Source organism: Ailuropoda melanoleuca, chromosome 1 (genome assembly GCF_002007445.2).
Source record: "Ailuropoda melanoleuca isolate Jingjing chromosome 1, ASM200744v2, whole genome shotgun sequence".
Lineage (NCBI taxonomy): Eukaryota > Metazoa > Chordata > Mammalia > Carnivora > Ursidae > Ailuropoda > Ailuropoda melanoleuca.
Genome location: NC_048218.1, coordinates 108,758,392 through 108,783,382, shown reverse-complemented (window position 1 = coordinate 108,783,382; position 24,991 = coordinate 108,758,392). Strand labels below are relative to the sequence as shown.

The 24,991-nt window shown below is 37.3% G+C and overlaps 1 protein-coding gene across 1 annotated transcript; it reads left to right on the top strand.

The window, feature by feature from the left end:
* Nucleotides 1-772: 772 nt before the first annotated feature.
* On the top strand, nt 773-24,835 carry SELENOT (selenoprotein T). The gene is made up of 6 exons (XM_011221157.3): nt 773-1,006; nt 17,273-17,383; nt 17,969-18,095; nt 20,147-20,234; nt 21,977-22,130; nt 22,618-24,835. Exons 1-5 carry the CDS (start codon nt 870-872, stop codon nt 22,099-22,101), a joined length of 588 nt encoding a protein of 195 aa, XP_011219459.2. The 5' UTR covers nt 773-869; the 3' UTR covers nt 22,102-22,130; nt 22,618-24,835.
* The last annotated feature ends 156 nt before the right edge of the window (nt 24,836-24,991 follow it).

The following is a 24,991-nucleotide window of genomic DNA, read 5'->3' as shown; positions in this document are numbered from 1 at the left end:
TTTTATTTTGGTCTGATTTTAGAAACATATTTATTAAGAGAGAAGACATTTGAACACTGGATATGTGGTATTAAAGAATTACTGGTTTGTTTTTTGTTTTTGTTTCTTTTTTTTAAGGTGGAATAAGGGGCTTATCGTCAGATTTTTCTTTTCTTCCCCAAAGGCTAGTTATTTTCTAGACATACATGTTTAAATACCTGCAAATGAAATAATAGGATGTCTGATATTTGCATCCCTGGGGGAAGAACAGGTTAGAGCTATAGACAAGACTGTCAAAATGCCAGTAATTGTTCAAAGTTGTTAATGAGTAAGGTAATTATTCTACTCCTCTACATGACCGAAATTTTCCAAAAGTCTTTTTTAGAATTTTCATTCTTTTAGGAGAGAGCAATATTGTAAGATCAAAGAAAAAGCCGTAGTACGGCACTCAAAAAGACTGAAGCATTAACCGTTAGGAAGGCTGGGGCTTTCTCTTTTATCTGCCACACCTGCATCAAGGCTGCTAAATGGGTGCTCCTAAGTGTGTCGGGCAGAGCACTGTTTGAATTAAGTGAAATTGTATGTAGAACCCACATGTGCTATGATTAAGGCTCCTCTGACATTCTACCAACCACTTCGTTCCTCCCTAGCCAACTCACTCCATCCCAGTCTCTGCACACATCCAAGATGGTGGGTCAGGACAGTAAAACAGGTCAGCTCTGCCTCCCAGAGCGTGCGTTGGCGCCGGCCTGCGCAGGCGCATTTCTGCTTCCCTCGCCGACCTTGGCGGATCGCGCCTGCGCGGTGGGGAGCTGCTCGCAGCTCCCACTCGGCTTTGGGCTGGCTGCAGTCTCAGTTTGAGGGCGGCCGAAGTGGCTGGCTCGATTAAGATGAGGTTTCTGCTAGTTCTCCTGGTGGCGGCGTCGGCGGTGAGCCGGAGCGATGCCTCGGCCAACCTGGGCGGCGTGCCTAGCAAAAGATTAAAGATGCAGTACGCCACGGGGCCGCTGCTCAAGTTCCAGATTTGGTGAGTATGTGCGCCGGGCCCCGGCAGCGCCGCCGCATCTCTGCGAGGCCCCTGTCGCTACGCGATGCGCCGGTTTCGCGGCCTAGCGGGCTGAACCTCCCCCGGCCCGGAAGAACGGCGCCAGCAGCCTTCCGTAGCTTGCCGCCTCCGGGGTCCTTCCCGGGACTGCCAGGCCGCCCTTCTTTCCTGCAAGCATAACCGTTCACTTGGCTCAATTCTTTTCTGCCTCCTAGAATGGTGGGAGTGGGGAAGGAGGGCACGAGAAGGTTAAATACTGAAAGGCGAAGACGTGGGGACACTTGTCGGTACGGAGGACCGGTCGGCGGCGTCACGCCATGGCCACCCCGGCTGCCTGCGGAGGTGGGCATGAGTCGGCGCAGCGTCGGCGGAGGAGCTCGAGTGTTTGCCACCCGGTGCCCCTTTCCTCTCCCCTTTCCCAGGGTTATGCCAGGCGCCCTCGTTGCCCCCCTGGGCGAGGGTTAATTTGGCTCGTTGGAGGAGACCCGCGACTGACAGGCGCCTCTTCTCCAGGACCTCCCGGGGTGACTGTTGAATGAGGGGGTGGGGATTCTGACAGCGGGAGGGCGAGGAGAGGTCCAGGGAGGCTGATTCTCAGTTTGCAATTTCCAAAATAAAAAGGAGCACGTTGCTCTTCTGACAAGGGTTCACTTCCAGACAACTCTTATCTTTTCGCCCAAACCCCCTTACACCCGCCTCCCAGGAGTTGTCTGTACTGGCATGTCTTTTCTTTGCTACCTTTCAAATCTCCTGTGCATTCGGAGAAACAGACAAAAAGAAAAAAACCCTAAACCAGAAAAAAACCCAGCAGTTTTTGACTTTGTTCTATAAATGATTTTGTCGTTACCTGGTTAAGTGTTAAAACCTGAGCAGTGATGCATGTAATAAAGTAGGTGGGGCTGGGGGAAGAGTTGAAAGGCAAACTAAAATTGTAAAATTGTAGAAATTAGAATCCTGTATCACAAAAGATGACGTTTTTTCAAGATTGGATGGTCAGATTAGTAAATTTTCAGAGTGCTGATACTTTGGGGTATTGGTGTTGGCTGTAATGCAGTTAAAATGGCTTTTAAAAACTTTATGTATTTATTTAAGCGTCCTAAAGGTTAGATTTCCTATTGTACCCAACTAGTTTTTGCTTATCCTTTAAAGAGTAAGCAAATATTTAAAATTTTAAAAAGACTTTAAGTAACCCTTAGAGTCAGAAAGTGAGACGGTGAGGCTTTATTTTTGGAGTGAAAACTATAAAAAACTTTGCGCTTTCCTCCTGACTAAAACAAAACAGAACAGAACAACTCCCTGTATTGTTTGCTATGTGGCCAGCATATATCATTTTCATATAATACTGTAAACAGGAGTTCATTACTTGATCTTTCCGATTTTTTGCACATATATATTTTTTTAATTAGAAAGTGTTATTTTTCACCCTATAATTATTGTTAAGGATTGTGGTGCTTTGGATGTAAGTAGTTTAAAAAAGACTGCATTTTCCAAGTTATGTAATTTTTCTGTTTCTTGGTTTGCACGTCTTGGTTTCACTTGTGCTTTTCCAAATTACTCTTTTATAATTGCTTCTATTGGAATACTTGTCACAATAATTTAACAAGTGTACCTTCCAGTGAGGATGTTCATAGCAAAGTTTTCCAAATGTGTAAACAAATATAGGGAAGGGCATTTAGCTCTTCAATTAAAAAGTCTTAAATACTTCAGTTGAGCTTCTGACATATAGTTTCTCATTTCATTTTTTCTTTTCCTCTTCTTTTTTTTTCCCCCCTGTAAGCACAAACTTGTCAGGGAAGTCTGACGAGAGTCGTCTTTTGCAGTAACCTGGAGCATATTACATACCAAAGTTCTTCAGTTTTGTTTTGTTTTGTTTTTTAATCTTAGATGGGAGATAATTTTATTAGTATGCCCTCCATATACAGGTAAATTTAGCTTGTTGTTTGTTACTTTTTCCCCCAGAGATTAATCTGTATATAGTAAATTTAATATTGGGTGTCTGGTTTTGGTAGAATCTCTTGGACATTCATTTGCGAGTTTGGGAAAGAAGAGGAAGCTAAAACAATTGAGGATAAATATGTGAAAATTCTTTTAATTCTGTTTGAAATCTGAGTGCTCTAAAATGAAGTTTTTTTTTAATTACCACTGTGAACAAAGGAGAGAATTATTTTTACCTTCCTTTCAATCGCTTTTGTCCTTTATTATTTTATGAGTGCTCTTTATTTAACGGTAGCTCAATATGTCATCTATTAATTATACCACTTTTATAATGGCTAATAGAACAAGATAGCAACACAACACACAAATGGAATTAAAGGGAGAGAGTGTGAAAATAGCTTAAAACAAACTTTCCTGTTCTTTATTCATGTATTTTTTCAATAAATATTCATTCAGTACCTGCTTGTGCCAGGGGCTAAAGATACCATGGTGAACAATATAGATATGGTCCCCCGTGAACCTTCAGAAGTGCACAGTATTGCATTACACACCTAAGTCTTTGGTTTATGTCAATTGATGGAGCAATAGAATTAGATGAGTTTGATGACATTGATTCCTATTTAGGGAAAAATTTATCCTGCTTATTTGGATGTTTAAACATTGAACACAAGAAAAATGAAGTTCTCTAATCAGAGCTTAAAACAAAGTTCCCTTGTAACATTTTCCTTTCTTGTGATTTTTATGAAAAAATGCATTTTATGTGTAAATGTATACTGACAGGTGCTGTTGGCATGGTGTTTGTATGCATGTTTTATTTTCTCCATGTATGAGATTTAACATGTAGTCAGACCTACAGCATTTACTCAGTTGTAGTTTAAAGAGTGTACTGGCTACAGCTCTTTACAGTTAATCCTTATTTGGATATTTAACAATTGATTCACTAAGAATAGTAGATTAAAGATAAGATTTCAAAGCATAAGCAGAATACGGAATTTTCCAATTTTTGTTAATTTAAGAATTCACTGCTATAATTTTAGGGCAGCCAACTTCTAAAAGTATTTTTAAGAGGTAAATGAAACAACTACTCCAAAAACAGATTTTTATTTAAATTTATACAAACTCAGCCTTTGCTTTCATGATATGGAGGCAAGAAAATAAAGACCTAAGGCTAATTTGAATGTCAATACTTACTGAGATTAGTAAAAGGCTGAATTGAAGAAATCTGAGAAATTCTGAGTCCTAAAGGCCATGTTAGTTACTGTAGACTTATATTTGCATATTCAAATATTTGAGCACCTACTCTGTGCGGGCACTTTGGTGCTTGGAATTCAATTCAATTTTCTCATAGACATCATAGGCAAGAGTGGAAAGGCAGTCATTAATCCATAGACAACATATAAAATTACACTTAAGTGCTGTAAAGGAAAGGTTATATGGTAGGAGAGAGACCTAGTCAGGGCATTAGGGGGGTTTCCATGAGGAAATCAACTTTGAACTGAGATCTAAAGGATACGATTTATTGCTGGAGAGCTTTCAAGCTATGGGAATAACATTGTCAGTGGCCTTGGTAGTAAAGAGAACATAATTGTTTGAGGAGGCCAAGGCTACTGACCTCAAAGACCAAAGAGAAGGTGGCACAGATCCTGGAAGATCTGGCAGGCCATGAGGAAAGATCAGTTAGCGTCACTGGGAAAAGACATTAGAGGGGACAAAGAATAGATATGGGGAAACCATTTAGGCGGACCCAGGTGAGAGATGATGGAGCTTGGAATACAGTGGTGGTGGTAGAAGTAGAATGTAAAGGAACAGGTTTAATGGATCTTTAGGAGATAAGTTTTGTGGTTTTGGTGATGGGTTACATATTTTGGGGGAAGGAGAGGAAGTATGGAGTGAGAGGTGTCAAAGATGGCTCCTGAGTTCTGGAGTGGTGCTGTGCCATTCACTAGAATGATAAACAAAGGAGACAAATTTTATGGATTTTTTTTTTTCTTTTCAATGGGAAGGAAGGGGAGGAATCCTGAGTTTTTAAAACAATAACAGGGAATATCCTACAAAGAAATTTTCATCTCCCCAAAATAGCCATAGTAACTAAAACTAAAAACTTACTTTTTTACTTTTATTTATTTATTTTGAAGATTTTGTTTATTTCTCAGGGAAAGAAAGAGCACAAGCAGGGGGAACATTAGGCAGAGGGAGAAGCAGACTCCCTGCTGAGCAAGGAGCCTAATGCAGACTCAATCCCAGGACCCTGGGATCATGACCTGAGCCAAAGGCAGAGGCTTAACCCGCTAAGCCACCCAGGCGTCCCTAAAACTAAAAACTTAAATACCAGTTACTGTATTTCACCAGACTTAATATATGATGGATTATAAGATACACCATTATTTTATATACCACTCAGAGGGAGAAATATACTGCCATTTAAACTGTGACACAGAAATGATTATTTTTTTTTAAAGATTTTTATTTATTTATTTGACAGAGATAGAGACAGCCAGCGAGAGAGGGAACACAAGCAGGGGGAGTGGGAGAGGAAGCAGCAGGCTCATAGCAGAGGAGCCTGATGTGGGGCTCGATCCCATAACGCTGGGATCACGCCCTGAGCCGAAGGCAAACGCTTAACCGCTATGCCACCCAGGCGCCCCCACAGAAATGATTATAAGATAAATCCCGATTTTTCAAAAAGATGCTAAATAGGAGAAATGTACTTCTTAGAATCATTGAAATAAAGGAGTAGTAAATTAATCCAGATAGAAGAGTACTAATGGAGTGTTACTAGAGAACAAATAAAATGCTGGCTGCTACACCTATCACTATGTTAGATTTTTAAAGTTTCTGTAATTACATAGAACTTAGTCACCTTTTGCTTTGTTTTTTACTATTTAAACAAAAAACTGCAGTATCTAACTGAATAATGTACACAGAATAGTGGTTTCTACTTAATAATGAACAAAGTACTTTAGTCCAAAGCTTTTAGAGGTAGGTAAAATATGAATGGTTTTAAAGGTTTTATCTCCTCTTACAGAAAAATTGCAACATTCTTTCCTTACCATTTGCCATTAAGATAAGTGGTGGAAATCAAATTGAATGTATCATTTGGAAATACCAAGATAACCTCATAAATTTTGAATAGTATAGTTACTGGAAAACTGCATTTGCTGGACTAACAGTTTGGAGGCCCAGATTCTTATTTGATCTGCCTCTTCTGAATGACTTTCCGGAAATTATTGAATCTCTTAGCTCTCAACTTGTTCATCTGTAACATGATGATGTTGGTTGCATTCCAGTTACCTCTAATAATTCTGTTACTGTTTTATACTGTAGGAAGCTTCAAGGCAAAAAATGAAAGCACGCATATGTGTTTCATTTCTGTCACCTTTCCTCCTTTCCAGAAAGGGAAATCAAGTCATGTTTTCCCATATCTTACCTTGATTGGGGTGCAGCCTAGGATTGGTGAGGAAGAAGTCTTGCCATGTGGGTTTTAGCAAGAACTGCTGATGAAATCGAGTCCTTGTTTTTTATGCCTTTTTTTACATGCCACTTATTTTCCCCTTTGTCCAATATTTAGGAAGATAAATACTAGTGTTCTACAGTAATGTTTGAAAACCCATTGTCTCTGGTGGGAGAAACAGAGACATGTTAAACAATATTATAGTAAGGCATTCTGTCTGTTCAAGTGTTCTAAAAAAGGTCATAATGGAAGGCTTTAAAAACCTAGTGGAAAGAAAAGTTATTCAGGGAGAGTTGGATGGCTTTGAGAGGAGGAAATGAAATCTTGATGGGTATGGGGAAAGCACCAGGAGATGTGGAGAAAGAGCTTTATAAGTAGTGGAAGATCATATGTAAATGAAGCCTGACTCAGCACAGAGAAAGGGGAAGGGACAGGAAATAAAGCCAGAGTCAGATAATCGATTAAAAACTAGCACCGCATAAATGCTATCATTTATGAAGCTTCATTGTACTGTGTTATTTTTATTGTCTTTAATGTTGTGATGAGAACTTTGGTAAATAAACCCTTGAAAACTTTACTCTGAGACTTTCATCTTTTAAAAAAACGAAATTAGCTTTCTGGCTCTAAAAATAATGCAGGTTTCTTGTAAAAATAATTTAAAAAGTGTAGGGGAGGAAACATTTTTCTTCTACCCTTGTAGGTTCTTTTGGCTGGTCTATTAATCAAAATGACGTAAGACAGATGAACAGGAGAAAAACATTCAATTACATACTTATGAGAGCCCTATAAAAAAATGAGAGTCCAGAACAAATTGGGCAATTGAGGCTTATGTAATATCCTGAGCTAAGGAATAGTATGGGGTCTGGGGCTTCAAAGGGGAGGAGGGTAATTCACTGCATAATAAGAAGAGCAGATGTTTGGTTAAATACATGTTTGTCCTGCCACACTACTGTTTCAGATAAAAAGTTACCCCTGATAATAGCTTTCTGTTTGGGCCTATCCAAATTCTTTTAAGTAGTTAAGGAAGTTAAGTGAGTTTTTTTTATTTTGTTTGTTTGGTTGTTTTTGTTTGTTTGTTTTTGTTTTTTTGGAGTCCATTTGGTCTAAATTGCCTTCAGCTCAAAATAAGCCACATGCCAAAGTGGCATATTTTGGGGTCACATATATTGCTCTCCACTAACATTTTGAAGAACCTCCTTCAAGACAACTCTGCTCACATATACTGTATTATGTAATTTTACAGAAGTGATCATGTTCATAGTTGTATGCTTTTTTTTTTTTTTTTGAAATTTTCCTTCCTCTCCATCATTTACCGTTCAGTGTCAGTAAATACAGATATGCATCAGCAGGCATACTATTATGAAAGATGAGTGTTCCTTAATTTATTTAACCAGTGCCTTATTGGTTAACACTTAGGTTGATCCTGATTTTTCACAAAATTACTTTGCTAAGGTAAATATCCTCAAATATGTTGTATACTTGTCCAATAATTTCTGTAAACTAAATTCACAGAAGTACAATGTTATGATTATGTCAAAGGGTATACATTTAAAATTTGACATTGTTTAATTAGTTAATACTCCTAGAACATCTTAAGCGGGTTAAAAATTTCTAGTTTATTCTACTGTAATCAGTATATGACATTGGCTATTTTTACTTACTGGGCTTTCTTTGTGATGTAACGTGGTCAGCTGTTACAGATGTTCTTTGGGCTACCAGAGGTTTCTCTTATTGAAAATAAAGCTGATCTATGAAATCTGCTAATGATAGTATTCAGATCTTGTGCAATTTTTATTACTCATCTTCTATCACTTGATCAGTTTTCTACCCATCAGTTTTTTTAGGGCCTCATGTATATTTTTGCCTCAAAATATTTTTTTTAAGGATTTTATTTATTTATTTGACAGAGAGACAGCCAGAGAGAGAGGGAACACAAGCAGGGGGAGTGGGAGAGGAAGAAGCAGGCTCCCAGCAGAGGAGCCCGATATGGGACTCGATCCCAGAGTGCTGGGATCACGCCCTGAGCCGAAGGCAGACGCTTAATGACTGCGCTACCCAGGTGCCCCTCAAAATATTTTTTGATTCTGCTTTTTGGTTTTGAGATTTCTTGTAGTGCTTCTGATGAGGGAACGGAAGGCAAGCTGAGAACAAAGCAGAAGCTGACACCCTGCAACCCCCCCCCCCATGGGATGTATGTGACATTCCTCAGGCACTCCTGGCTGCCCTAAAGGACAAAGAAACAGTTAACCACAATCTTGCAAGACTTGAGTCTCCCTCAGTTTACAAAGAACAAAGCTATCAGTAACCTAGCCTCCAGAAGGGAATGTATGTAGACACAATTAAATTTCCTTACTTACTACCGACAGCCCATTGACAAGTGACGTTCCTCTAGGAACTCAGCTGCCTCGATGTTAATACTTTGCTAAGGGCCAAAGGCAGTCCTAGCCTGACCCCCTCCCATCCACCAAGATTCTGTAAGTCTACTTTAATGTATAAAAATTCCTTTGGAAACTTCCTTTATCTCTAACCCCCCCCCCATGATACATATTGGCAATCATCCCCCAAGCATATGGCCCACCGATACACATCTGAAGGGTCTCATGACTAAGGTTTTGTTAGACTGTAATAAATGACCTTTTCCCAAAAATAGCTAGCCCCCTCAAGGTCCTGGAAACCTTGCTTCCAAAATTCCTTAGAGTACGCTATCCCTAACCCCCTCCCAACTTGAGGGTATATAATGGGCCATTCCTCACAACCCTGGTGCAGCAGCTCTTTCTGCCCACGGGTCCTGTCCCCGTGCTTTAATAAACCACCATTTTGCACCAAAGATGCTTCAAGAATTCTTTCTTGGTCGTCGGCTCCGGACTCCACCCCACTGAACCTCACCTGTATTCCACAACCTCATCACTTCCTTACCTCTCCTTATCCTTCTGCTTCTTGTTGAATATTTTTGGATGTAGGCTCTTATTTTGACTTCTTTCTGTTTGCTGTTTCTGCATTTTCATTTTACGACATTTTCCATAGTCCCTCAGGTGTTTTTTTTTTTTCTGTTTCTTCCTCTTGTTTCTCAAAACAAGAGAAACAGTTGCAGATATTATCAGTTGATGAACTGTATCCTCTTAAGTAGACTATTACCAGTTTACTCTCTCCATTAGAATATTGCCTGCACCAAAAAGGCATAGGTTTTTGTCTGTTTTGCTTCCTCTTGTTCTAGGTTCTATCTCTTTTGACTGTCATCAGTAAATATTTATTGACTACCTGCTATAGTCCACTGTGGTTTGCCGTCAAATAACCGAACTGCCCTCCCTGTGCCCCCCCTTTTATATTCCTAACTGGAGTATAGATAGATATCACCTAATTATTGTTCATTTCTGGTAGGTTTTTACCTGGTTGGCTTCTGTTCAAATTTGTTAGCTCTTAGGCATAGAATGTAATCATGTAAAACTTCAGTTTTGAACATAACTCTTACCAGTAACACTCTTGGCCTGGCCTCCATGCCTCTACCGGTGGGGCTAAGCTTCCAGAATTCGTTGTGCCACTGCCAGTCCTCTTTCTGCTGCCGTGATATCTGACACACCCTTACTTCTTATTACAACTGCATTATCCTGTTGGTGGTTTTCTAAGATTCCTGGCTTTTTTATTGAGTATTCTAATGTCATGTGAAATCAGTCTACAACCAACAGGTAAATAAATATATATGTCTAATAGGAAAGCAATAAAGCAGCCCAGAGACTTCTTCAGTGTGGCCATTGACTCAGCATAGAACACAGTGTATTTTTTTATCAGACTCTTTAGCAACTTATAAAAATGCACTGAGGGTGAGTTCTGTGGCATGTGAATCATACCTCTAATTAAAAAATGTATTGAAAAGAATAAAAGCTCGGCATCATATGCGAAGTATTTTAAGATGAAACAAAGAATTCTGCAAAATGTAGTTGTCACCATTTATTGAATGCTTTAATCAAGTCATCTTTATTGAGTGACTGTATACCTTATAAATCTATTAATAAGTGTTTTCCAGAGTAAACAGATAAAATTCCTTCCCCAGCAAGAGCTGGAGGAACTAAGCAGTTCATAAATTTTTGGTGGAATACTCTAGCAAAAGAATTCCTGAAATGGTATCCCAAAGGTGTGGAGAAACTAGAAGCTAGTGACCTCAAGAATAAGACAAAAGAATGAAGAGAATAAAAAGAGATTACTAGTCAAATTTTAGGTTTGTCACATCTTTGGAAAACACTTAGTAAAGAAGCCAGGAATCTTAGAAGCCACTTTAGGCATATTTCATGTATGTGTTTTTACTGTGGTGGCCACTGTAGTGTTTCAAGAGTTGACGTAGCTGGAAGGGAAATCATTGGATTTCATATGCTGTTCCTTAATCTGACAAGCTGATGCCTCTTTAGTGCTGCTTTTGCAGCTTCTTAAAAAACAGCAAATTCTGGGCCACATTTTGATCTTTGAAGTGCGTAAACCCTCCTGTTTGCAATTTTTAAAAATATTTATCAGTTTAGTCTGTTTTTCACTCCCTGAATACCTTGTTTTTGTGTGATTTATAGAACATGCTGCAGATTTCATTCCTTAAAGCACTTGGAGCAGGTGATGCGCCAGACAGATGTTGATTATTGTAGTACTTCATCTATAATCAGAAAACAGAGAAGTAAAGATTTTATCTAAAAACACAGCTTTCAGTGATCAGTGAGCTGTTGGACTGAGCAATGCTGTAGACAATTAGAAAGTACAGTATTTACAAAATATCTTCCTGATTTTCTTGGTATAGTGTGGGAGAAATATTAGTTGGAATTCTTGGGATGCAGGTAGCAGAAACCTTTTTGAACTGGTTTGAACAATACATTTGGAAATGTATTTTAAAATTATTGAGAGAATAGTCTTAGAACACAATGGCGGGGATGCAGCAGGGCCTTAAGACCAACTAAAACGGAAAACTGGAGAGTTGGAGAAGACGTCATGCCCTCTTCCCTGGTTCACATCTGTACTCAGTAAAAGGTACTTTATCTTTGTTTCTCTGAAGATTCACTTACCTTCTCAGTCCTTTGAAAGATTAAACATGTTAAACGTGCACCTTTGTGGAGATAGGCACTTTTTAAAATCTCATTTCTTAGCTTTTAGAGAGGGAGCTCAAGCCTTCTTTTGAAAGGTTTGCATTTTTCTGGACTGTCAACGATGGCAAGGGTTAGTTTCATTATGTAAACAGGATCCAATCCTGTGTGTGGGTGAGAGGACAGTTGGAGAGGAGGTTATTGTAAATAAAACGGGAAGGTGAATTCAAGAGGTGCTAAAAGTAGAAATCTTGAATATTTTTTTCATAGATATCTGAAATTTTGCCCTGTTTTCTTTTAGTAAGAAGATGTGAGAACTTGGGGTTTGTGATGGGCGCAAGTTTGATCTAAGCATTTGACTACAGTAAGGGGCAGACATAATATAGAAAGGGGAGACTGGGGCTGGTTGGCATCATGAATCGGGACACTGAAAACATGATGGACTCAGAAAAGCACAGCATCTATTTGAAATAGCATAGACAAGGCATTGTCTTTATTTCTTAAGTGTCCTCTCACATAGATCATCTGATTTGTATGCAAGTTTTTGCTTTTAGAAAAGTACTGTGAAAAATACTTAAAGTGAGCCATTGCAAAAGTTGACTCTATATAGTGAGATATTTCCATATTACTAGAGATTTGCAAAGTGATTAGGACTCAACGTTAAGATTTCAAAGTTCAAATGTACTTCTTTTTTTTTTTTTTTGAAGATTTTATTTATTTATTCATTCGACAGAGATAGAGACAGCCAGCAAGAGAGGGAACACAAGCACGGGGAGTGGGAGAGGAAGAGGCAGGCTCATAGCAGAAGAGCCTGATGTGGGGCTCGATCCCATGATCCCATAACGGCGGGATCACGCCCTGAGCCAAAGGCAGACGCTTAACCGCTGTGCCACCCAGGCGCCCCTCAAATGTACTTCTTAAGGACCTTTGGTCCCAGGGCAGAGGCAGAGGCAGCTGCTGCAGCATGGTTTTAGCATGTTTCCCTGTTTATGTGTTGGGGGTGTACCGGCCGCCATAGTTTCACTCACGACCCAGAAAGAATGGAGTAAGTTGAAAGAGCTGGGTGTGGTGGTAGAAGTGGAAATGACTGGCTCCTCAGCATGTGTGCCTTGAATTTCACATTTTGTCCACCTCAGTAAACATTAGGTATGTTTTGTTTTGGAAAACATCTGTCAGCAGTAGAGAATGCTATTTCCAAAGAGGAAAATTGATTTGAGGAAAATAATTATATAGGAAAAAAGCTCCTTAGGTTTTCTTCACAATTCTGAAGGCAATGATAGGAAAGTTTACTCAAATGTAAGTAAACTTGTCTAAAAGTACGTTTTGTCAGTATTGTAAAGTTCATCTTTCAGAAGTAAAATAGGTACAGTTTTTTTGTTTTGTTTTTGTTTTTTGTTGAGGTATAATTGACATATGAGTTTCAGTTGTACAACATAAAGATTCACTATTTGTATGTAGTTCAAAATGATTGCCACTACAAGCCCAGTTAACAACGATCACCATAGAGTCATAAATTTTTTTCTTGTGATGAGAACTTTTAACATCCACTCTCCTAGCTCCTTTCAAATATGGCATATGCTATTAACTATAGTGACTGTGCTGTACATTCCATCCTCATGATTTACACGTTTTATAACTGCAAATTTGAAAAAGGGTAGTTGTTTTTTTTTTTAAAGATTTTATTTATTTATTCGACAGAGATAGAGACAGCCAGCAGGAGAGAGAGAGGAAGAGGCAGGCTCATAGCGGAGGAGCCTGACGTGGGGCTCGATCCCATAACGCCGGGATCACGCCCTGAGCCGAAGGCAGACGCTTAACCGCTGTGCCACCCAGGCGCCCCTAGGGTACAGTTTTAAAGTCCTTTTTGGATTTCAAGACTATGGGCTGATTCCATTTGGAGTTTGGTCCAAAGGTCTGAGACCATACTGCAGACTTGGGCCTGGGAGAATGGAGGCTAGAGCTAGACTTCTGAGCACAGTAGCCAGAAAAGTAGGTGGCTAGGAGGAATCTGACCCAAAGTGTTGCTTGCACAAAGATACACCTCTCTTGCTGGGCCTCTTAGGGCTTCCCCTGGCAAAGGATTGGAACTCCCAGAGCAAATATGAGGGACTTCTGGGGGCCCACAGGTTTTTAGTTCTCCCAGAGGAACAATCTCCAGGTCTTCATCATAGAAGAACCTCGGAGATCTCTGCTGTCAAGAGGTCAACTGTGTGGGTACTTGCTTGTGGCATTTTGGCCAAAGGGAACCTATTTCCTGGACAAAGGGAAGAATAGCTCTTGCATCGTCTAACTGTTTTATTGGGGTTTAATGGAAAGGGCTAGGGTCTCAAATCACAAAGTACATGTTCTAGTCTCTCAGCCCTGACTAAAGGCAGGGACCACATCTGTATCACTCATCACTACATACCCAGTGTTTCATATAGTGCTTGACAGGCAGTAGGCTTTCAGTAAGGATTTGAGTGAGTGAATTAATAAGTAGTATATATGGATGTATAACCGTGGAAAAGTCACTTCATCTCTTTGGGCTGCATATTTCCCCCTTCATCTCTAAAAAAAGTTTTAACTCAATTAACTTTGTCTCTAGCTCTCACAATATTTCATTAAAAGTTAGAGAACATCATTTTAAGTAATTAACTCCATTGTAAACACTGATGCAAGCTTGAGGGCATTGAAATCAGTTGCCATTTCTTGGTTTCAAGGTAGTTAGGCATATAGGTATTATTTTTTGTAATATCCTCAAAACAAAAGCAACATTAAAAATTTTCTTATACAGAAAGTAATTGTGACAAAATACTATTTGCTAACTCTAACAACAGTAATAATAAAATATTAGATAAGGTGAATGTTTACTAAACAAAATATGTGGAGATTCGATGTTCTTTTAAGTATTTAGCTGTAGAGATTTGTTTCCCTTTGCAAAAATTTCATACTTTTTAGGGACTTAATCTCTTGTGAAATGTTTATTCTAAATGTAGAGGAAGTATTAATTGTAAAGAAAACTGGTGACTCTCTCTCTTTCTCTCTCTTACTCCCTCCTTTCTTCCCCCCGAAAAGTGAGTTTTCTTAAATTGAGATCTACTAATATTTGGACTGTTACACCCTGCCAGATATAAACCTGATGCTGGTGGTTGGTATGTTTTTCCTTGATGACAGTGTGATCAACAAAGTTGGCGCCTTGGGTTTTACGTTACTATTACTTAGTTACTGATTCTGCTTCCTCTGTACTTTCCTTGCTTTGTGTGTTACTTAACTTAAAATTTAATGTAGTTAAGTGCTTAACAATCTTACGTGAATTTGTAAGCTCTTCTGTTGATTTGGTGGTACCACCTCCTTTTTTTCTCTCAGCGTTATTTAACTATGGTTGACAAATAGAAATTATGTATATTTAAGGTGATGATTTCATATACATGATATTGTGAAATGATTCACAGTAAGTATAGTTAACACATCCATCACCTCATATAATTACGTTTTTTTATTGGGTGAGAACATCTAATATTTATTCTTTTAGCAACTTTCAAGTGTACACTACAGTATTGTTAGCTACAGTCACCTTGCTGTGAATTAGATCCCTAGAATTTGTTTTACAATTGGAGGTTTGTATCCTTCCACCAACATCTCCCCATTTTGCCTATTCCACAGCCCCTGGCAGCCACCAGTCTACTCTCCATGTCTCTGAGCTTGGCTTTCTTAGATTCCATGTAAAATGAGATTATACAATTTGTGTTTCTCTGTCTGATTTATTTTACTTAGCATAATGCCGTCAAGTTTCATCCATATTCTTTCAAATGGTAGGATTTTTTTTTTTGCTGAATAATATTCCTATGTGTATTTATGCCACATTTTCTTTATCCATTCGTCTGTCGATGGACATTGCAAGTAATGCTAAAATGAACATGGGGTTGCAGGTACCTCTTAAAGAGAGCGATTTAATTTCCTTCAGGTGTATTTAGAATTGGGATTGCTAGATCATATGGTAGTTCTATGTTTAATTTTTTGAGGAATTTCCAAAATGTTTTCCATAATGGCTGCACCGTTTACATTCCCACCAACAGTGCACAAGGATTCCCTTTTGTCTACATCCTTGCCAACAGTTATTATCTCTTGTTTTTTTGATGATAGGCATCCTAGGGAGCACTTTTTCGTGTATCTGTTGGCCATTTTTATGTCATCTTTGGAAAAGTGTCTGTTCGGGTCCTTTTGCCCATTTTTAGTCAGCTTATTGACTTTTGGCTGTTGAGTTGTATGGGTTCCTTATATCTTTTGGATATTAACCCCCTTTGTCAGATATCTAATTTGCAAATATTTTCTCCCATTCTGTAGGTTGCCTGTTTATTTTGTTGATGGGTTCCTTTGCTATGCAGAAACTTTTTAGTTTGATGTAGTCCCACTTGTTTATTTTGCTTTTGATACCTTTGCTTTTATGGTCAGATCCACAAAATCATTGCCAAGACTACTGTCAGGGTGCTTACCCTCTGTGTTTTCTTCTAGGAGGCTTATGGTTTCAGGTCTTATGTTTAAGTCTTTAATCCATTTTGAGTTGATTTTTGTGTATGATATGGGAGATAGTTGGTCCGTTTTCATTCTTTTCATGTTGGTGACAGTTTCCCCAACACCATTTGTTAAAGAGACTATCCTTTCTGCAGTCTTGGCTCCTTTGTTGTAAATTAATTGACCATATTTGTGTGGGTTTATTACTGAGCTCTTGATTCTGTCCCGTTGATCTATGTGTCTGTTTTTGTGCTACTACTATATAATTTTGATTACTGTAGCTTTGTAATATAGTTTGACATAAGGAAGCATGGTGCCTCCAGCTTTGTTCTTCCTTCTCAAGATTGCTTTGGCTATTCTGGGTTTTTTGTGGTTCCATACAAATTGTAGGATTGTTTGTTCTAGTTCTGTGAAAAATGCCACTGGAATTTTGACAGGGATTGCATTGAATCTGTAAATTGCCTTTGGTAGTGTGGACATTTTTAACAATATGAATTCTGATCCATGAACTCCATGAACACAAGATATCTTTTCATTTATTTTTGTCTTCAGTTTTTTTCATCTGTGTCTTAAAGTTTTCAGTGTATTCTCCCCCTATATATGCACTCTGGTGGCCTTTTCCCCTTTTCTTGGTGGGGAAACATATATCCGCACTATAGTTGTTCAGACATTTTAATGGAGATATTTAATGCTGTTGACTTAATTTCTGGAGTAATGTTATAGATTGCTGTCATACTGCTGAAAATTATCTTCCCAATCTTTGTTTTCCTTTGCAAAGTAGAAGCAAATTTTAGAGTCAGAAGGGATGTAAGAGTTCTTTAAGTTCCCTTTACTGTGATTGAGCAGGCATGGTTGCCCAGCTAGGGGCAGAGTAGGAGTAAGAACCAAAGTTTTCATGTCTCATGCCTTGGTATTTTTTAAGCTCTCTGTGCCCCACTTTTGAAAGCCCCTATTTCAGATGTATGAGAGTTGTTTTCATTTCAGTATATTCATTGATAACCCCTGCAAAAAGCGAGTTGATTTGAGAGCTCCAAATACGCTGGCATACATGAATAGGTATTTGCTGCTGCCCAACAATAATCCAAATCTATAAAGTTTAATGTTCTAACAGATGAATATATGTGGTGGGGACGCAATTTAAATATGTGAAATTAGTGGACAAACCTCCGTGTTGCCATCATCCAGCATGGGTTGTTACTACTTTGTCACTGTGAGAAACACTTTTTTCATCTTGGCAATTTTTAGGCTTTGTATAAATGCAAAATAAGTGTAAGGTATTCTAAATCACTTAACAGAAGCACTTTCATTTTTCTGCAGTGTTTCCTGAGGTTATAGGCGGGTGTTTGAGGAGTACATGCGGGTTATAAGCCAGCGGTACCCAGACATCCGCATTGAAGGAGAAAATTACCTTCCTCAACCCATATATAGGTAAGTAAATTTCAGTAACTTAAAAGGAATTTTTTAAAGTGAATTTTTTTACTTTTTTGAGTAAACTTTTGTGAATTGGCTCAATTAACTTTTCTTGGTTATTATAATTTCTTAGTTGGTTACAGTAAACAGAGAACACTGTTTTATAAGTGGCAAGTTTATTTGATCCAAACATGGAAGAATTTTTTCTGTAAGAAGGAAAAGAGGAGGATTGTTTCAGAGGTGGCAACCTTCTAAGGATGTGTTTTCTTATATAATTTTTACTGTGGAAACAGACCAAGAACTCCCAAATTTTTATACAAAGTCAATGGTATGAAATTCTGTACTGTTAAAATAATATTTTTAAAGGCTAATGCTATATAATTTTACAAGTTAATTTTTGATTGATGTAAAAGATATTAAATATATTTGTGTTAAAATTCCACAATAAACTTTGGTTACTGTCTTTTTCACTACTTGTAATTAATTAGTAACCTTTAGATTTGGTGTCTAGAAAATGTCTATACACATACACTTGAGTTATGAAGTTTCGAATTAGGTGAGAAATTGTGGCTTCTGATGAATTTTTTTTTTTTCTTTCAATAGACACATAGCATCTTTCCTGTCAGTCTTCAAACTAGTATTAATAGGCTTAATAATTGTTGGCAAGGATCCTTTTGCTTTCTTTGGCATGCAAGCTCCTAGCATCTGGCAGTGGGGCCAAGAAAATAAGGTATGTAACCTAATCGTTTTGATAGTTGTAGATTTTTAGGTTGTCAGTGAAAATATTTTAATGGATTATTTGTTTTTTTTAAGTACTTGTTGCTGATTCACCTGTTCGCTTGTATTATTTCAGCTTCAGTCACTTTTTAATCTTTGGGCATGGCACTTAACCTTTCTTGGCCTCAGTTTTTTGTTTGTGATTTTTTTTCTTGGCCTTAGTTTTTATAATTATATATTAAGAATGATTGGGTCTTATCTTTTTACTATTTGAAGGATAGGGAGGTGTGACTAGTAGAAACTGGGCACAAAATAATTTAATACCTGATATTGATTATGTAGATTAGGTCAAATCATATCCGACAAAACATAATATACACATAATGTAGGCCTTTTATACTAACTTTTATGGGTAATAATGAGTATCCACATTAAAAATGACATTTCCACAGATTATTCTTATTAAAATTTTGTTTTTATTATTTGTCCTTTGACTCTGTGTGTGTGTGTGTGTATAGATATAGATATAGATATATGAATCTTGTGCTATTTCTTTTTTCCTTTGTAGGGTCTTGCTGTGGCATACATTCTTTTAAGATTTTCATTTTCTAGAGGGTCTGTCTTTCTGCTGTGAGGAATGGGACTAATTCTATTTCTCTCGTGGATGAGATTGCTTAGGTTGCTTGTAAGAAGTATTCTGTTTTGGAGTCCTCTCTCTGGTCTTATTCTTTAGTTCTAGGCTGAAACTACCTTTAGTGGACTCCTGCATACCTATGCTGCTTTTTCTTAGGGAACCACCTATTTCCAGTAACAGGCAAGGCTTCTTAACGTAAGCATCCTCAGGTGTTACCTCTTACTGAACTGTGTCTCTACCCATTATTCGTAAGATTGATATGCCTAAGATTACGAATTGAAAGTTAAGTACACATAATGTTTTGTGTTATATTTATTAATTCTGTTGATTCCAACTTCAGTGCATTTTACTTGTGAAGACATATAACATTGTTAATCTGTGGAAGAGGAATGTACTTGAAAGCTATAGCTTTCATGACACTTCCTTGTGTATTGTTCCCGTGAAAATAGACTTAATGTTCCCAAATGCGAGGGTAACCTCTATGAAATCAAAGCCCACCTAGCTCAAGTGGGACTGGGAGGAGAGCTTTTTCTCACTCGCTATGGGCATTTTTATTCACTTTTTTGAAATAACTTGCTGTGAATTGACATCCTCATTACATCCTGTTTTTTAGTCAGGTGATTTTGTTAAATGAAAACCTTTCTGTCCACAAAGGAACGTCTAGTCTCTTTTGAAAGGGTAGAGATTTGCCTTCAAAGGGGGAGCACATATCATTTAATATGCTAGTGCTTTCTAATCTACTTTTTTCTTATTTGACTTAAAATGATTTGTTTGGAACTTGGACAGATTGTATTGAATACATGGAGTTGCTGATTATTGCATCACTAGTCTCTTGTGAATTCATACCTTATATTATAAAAATGGTGAAATAAACCCTTCTTCTGCTGGTATTCTTTTGTTTAACTTATTAAGGTTATTATGAAATCTCTAGAAATTCTGTCTCTACATTATGAATGTGTATTCTTCAATGTGTATAAAGCTATGAATTAATGTTGCATTTTCCTTGTTCTGTGTATGTTACTGGAACATACAGAATAGCAATAGTAGTCTGTATAGAAACTTTTTTTTTTAAGATTTTATTTATTTATTTATTTACTTGAGAGAGAGAGAGAGAAAGAAAGAGCAGGGGGAGGAAGAGGGAGGGGAAAGAATCTCCGGTTCCGCGCTGAGTGCAGAGCCCACATGGGACTCGATGCCACAACCCATTACCCTGAGATCATGACCTGAGCCGAAACCAAGAGTCGGACACTTAACTGACTGAGCCACCCAGGCGCCCCTACCCCTGTATAGAAACTTTTAAAGTAGATTTAAAAACAGCCGTTACCAAATAAAAATGAGACTCTATATTTAAAAGATTACTGTGTCTTCAGTTGTAATGTTTTGCCTTTAAAATAACTTTGCCTGCTGTACTTATTTATATTTTCTTTTAGGTCTATGCATGTATGATGGTTTTCTTCTTGAGCAACATGATTGAGAACCAGTGTATGTCAACAGGTGCATTTGAGATAACTTTGAATGGTGGGTTCTGAATAGTTTGCATTCTGTAACACATTTTAAATGATTTATAATGATCCCTGGGCTTTTCTGTTTTTCGTAGTATGCAAAACTATCACTTTATGTGGTCCTCACCTCCCCTAACTTGAGGATTATATCCATATGATGACCTCTGAATGTATGACTCTATAAGAGCTCTGAATCTCTCTTCGAGGTGCTATCCCTGGGAACCTTAAACTACTCCCAAACTGTGGATTACCTCTGCTTCCTGCAATTCTTGTGCACTCCAGTTTGCTCCTTCCCTGGCATTGCTCATTTATTTATAATGGCACCATTATCATTCTACCCAGTTGCCTATGTCAGAAAGCTGGGATAACCTCAATTTCTCCCTTACTCTCTATGTCTAATGGATTACCAAGTCTGATTCTTAATTCTCCTTCTACATTTCTCAGAGTTCTGTTTCTGTTTATCTTTATCACAATTACACTAGTCCAAGCCACAATTATTCTGTTACCCTCTAATACATTCTCTAAACTAGAGGTTGTTAGATATGGCCTATAAGTTAACAGTAGTTTTTAAATTTTTTTAATGGTTACAAAAAATCAAAAGACTATTTTATGACACATGGACATTATATGAAATTCAAATTTGAGTGTTTATACCTAAAGTTTTGAGTTTCATCAATGAAAAATTTGTGGAAATTTTATTTCTTCGGTTATGTAAGTACCTATGTGATATCTTTGATTTTCTCTTAAGCTGTAAAGCCTTAAATATTTATTACTTGGCTTCTTACAGAAAAGTCTGCTGATACCAGCTCCAAACAGTAGAGTGATTTTTTTTTTTTTTATGCACATCATTTTCATCTCCCTGCTTCCCTGCGTCAAGTTCATTAAGTGGCTTTACTTTGTCCTCAAGATAAAGACCGGAACATTTAATACACCCAAAAGGCCCTGCTTGATGTGATCTCAGGATTGGCAGACCATGGCCATGTGTACCCTATGTCCAGCTGCCTTTTTTTTAATAAAATTTTATTGGAGCGCAGCTGTGCCCACTCATTTATGTATTGCCTGTTGTTTCTTTCAGACTACAATTAGAGTTGAGTAGCTGTGATGGACTGTATGTCTTCCCAAGCTGAGAATGCGTACTGTCTGGCGCTTTATAGTTTGTTGACCCTGATCTAGTCCCTGCTTGCCTCTCCAGCTTCCTTTGTACCCATCTTCTCCTGTATTTCAGCTCTCACTTTTAAGGACAATATTTTTCAATTTTAGTGATACCTCTCACTTTTAATAATAATAAGTACAGAGGCTCCTTTCTAGCCTCCTATGTCCCTCAGCAACTTCTAGTTTTAATTCTTTTTTTTTTTTAAAGATTTTATTTATTTATTCGACAGAGACAGCCAGTGAGAGAGGGAACACAAGCAGGGGAGTGGGAGAGGAAGAAGCAGGCTTTTAGCAGAGAAGCCTGATGTGGAACTCGATCCCAGAACGCCGGGATCACGCCCTGAGCCGAAGGCAGACGCTTAACGACTGCGCCACCCAGGCGCCCCTCTAGTTTTAATTCTTAGCATAGAATTGCGATTTGTAGCTATTTGTATAGTGCTTTTTGTATCTCCCCTACTGGAATGTAAATTCCATAGCAGCAAGAAGGGTAATTCTCTGATTCGCTTCTGTGTCCCCAGCTGTATATATATACAATAAATACTTGTGAAATGAACATTTATTATAGACTCTACTTTTAAGGGGTGGTACTGTTTATTTTTATTACAGATGTGCCTGTGTGGTCCAAGCTAGAATCTGGTCACCTCCCATCCATGCAACAGCTTGTTCAAATTCTTGACAATGAAATGAAGCTCAATGTGCATATGGATTCAATCCCACATCATCGATCATAGCCCCACCTATCAGCACTGTAAACTCTTTTGTAAGTAGTTTAAAAATACAGTAATCATTTATAGGTATCATTCTCATCACAAATCAGCAAAATACTAGATATTCCATATATTACCACTTGAGTTCCCAATTTAAGATTTAATAGATGGATGTTTTCTTTATTAAAATTTATAAAGTAATCAAGAGTGTTTGGACCTGCTGAAATAAGGTAAGGTTGTGCTTCTAATTTTATCTTCAAGGCTTAATAACTGGGCCTGTAACATCATTTTTTTTTTTTTGACTGGAACTCCTAATAGAGTTGGTATATTATGCTAGATTATTTGTATACATATCTTTTTTTGACATTCAGATTCTTTTAACATATTCGAGATAGAAAATTTATAAGCAAATGTGTGTAAACACAGAGAGGTGAATGTTAGTTAACTTTTGCATAGCAGAGATGTTCTCAGTTCTTTTCTTATCAATGAGTTAATTTTATAAGAGTGAATTTTGAAATAAAATGTTCTTTTTTCTTTCAGACATTAAGGGATTTTTTGCAAGAGCAGCGTGACTGACATTATGAAGGCCTGTACTGAAGACAGCAAGCTGTTAGTACAGACCAGATGCTTTTTGGCAGGCTCGTTGTACCTCTTGAAAAACCTCAATGCAAGACAGTTTCTCAGTGCTGGCACATTCTGGAATTCTGCACATTCGTGGAGTGCAATAATACTGTATAGCTTTTTTTTCTTCCCCAAATCCACTCAGTTAACAGTTTTTAAAAAATGTAGACATTACCACTTGTACCTTTTTTTCCTTAGTCACATTTGGAAAAGTAGAAAATTGAGTTACAATTTGACTTTCTTTTCAAAGATGTCTGTTAAATCTGTTGTGATTTTGTATGAATTTTCCTTTTTTATAGTTTAAAATTGATCTTTTTGGGAAGCTGAAGTTCCCAAATACTTGATAAGAGTTTATCAGGCATCTTTAATTTGGTCATGTCCAATTTATATAGTTTTCAAAATACTGCAGATTGTGAACAGTGCATTATACGAGATTATGGGGGGAAATCGTATATCCAGAGTACTCTACCAATTTGTGTGTATGTGCGTGTGTGCGTGTGTGATTACCAGAGAATTACTAAAAGACCAACTGCTTTTTAAATACTGTTATGTAGTTCAAGTGTCTTGCCTTGACCAATCTAATGAGTTGATTAACTGGGCCTTTATACTTAACTCAATAAAAAACTAAGCAGATGTAAGTTAAATAAAAAGTTTGAATTTATTGCCCAGCGTACCTATTAACATTATATTTAAAAGTTGTCTTCCTCAATTTTTGTTTTTGACTTACAGATAATTTCATAAGGAACATACTTTAGTTTTGCACACAAATAATAATCATTTACCATTTTTAGGATAATTGAAACTCAGTTCCTTTGAAAGTTCAGTTAAACCTCTTTACATTAATTTTAAGTAATAGAAATGACTTGTCTAATAATTTAACTTATTTAACATCATATATCAGAATTTTATTATATTTAAGGAACAAAATTGAGAAGTTTTTTATTCAGTGAATTTAATATCTTTTTAGAGTTCTAAAAAGATAGTTTTTTTTATGCAAAAAACTTAAACTGCTGGACTATAAAGGTAATTTAACAGAAATAGGATCATAATATAGAAAATTAGTCATATATCAACAGTCTTAACATATTTTAGCTTCCATATGGGAATAGAAGTGGTAGGTCTAGATTTGTTGCTGGAAATAAAGGGATTTGAGGAAAAATTATGAGATAATTCAATATTTGGTCTACCAAACACTTAGCACAACCTTATACTTCATTTATTGCTGAATATTTGTTGAATTACTGCCTGGTAATCATCATGATTTTATAGCCTCAAGGTGGAACATACTGTAATCTCTAGCTAACAGGAAAGTAGTCTGATAATTCACTGCAGAAAGTTGATTTAGTGATTTCGTCTTTTAATTAAGACTGCAGAACTGTTAACCTAAGTTGATTCAGTGGCAAGAGTCAATAGAGGTTAAGCTGGAAGTTACTTAGAGGTCATTATTCAGGCATAATATTTTATCTTTGACTAGCCTTGGTAAAGGCGAATCTGGCTTAAAGCCTCGTTACCTTCTTTTGTAGCAGCCCGAACGTCTGTCTTCTGCAAGTTGAACACAGTGCTCAGTGTATGTAGGGCCCTTCTTCAACTGATGGCCATTCCGTTAATGGCAAATGAACCATTTCACATTTAGACCTTCCAAACTCTAGCCTTGGATGTTCCCATGTATCTGACAGGTCAACCCGTAAACTTAAGATTAAATTCTAACTTTTTTCATGTGTCTTGGGTGAATAACTTATCTTTGGAGAATAGCTTTAAGTGGCTTAGACACTGATAAAACCCAGTGTGTTATTTTTTTGACACTCATCTCAATATTGTTTTATCTTTGACCCTATTTAAATCTAGGATTTAATAGAGTCTAGTGAAAAAATTAGTGGGAAGCATGCATATAAACAAGGAAAAGGGGAAGGTTAAAAAGAAACTATTTAGAATTAGTTTTATTATATTTCTAACATTTCAGAATTTATTAGTTGCTTACAAATTGGTGTGCCTATGTTGTTTATAAATGTTTATGTACTATATTAAGTAGAAGACCATAGAACATTATAGCAGGTTGGCTAATGTTATTGGGGTTTTTACCACAGTTGCTGTTGTGGAAGAAATTACTTGTTAGATTAATAAAAAAATGTTGGCAAAACATGGCTTTATACCTCAGTGTCGAGATGTGCAAGACAAATACACTTTCAGAATATAAATACATTTTTTATGGCATTAACATTAATGACAGCAGTTGGTCAGCCTTTACCATTGTCAAAATACAACAGGATTCCAATACTAATTCTTTCTTATTTTG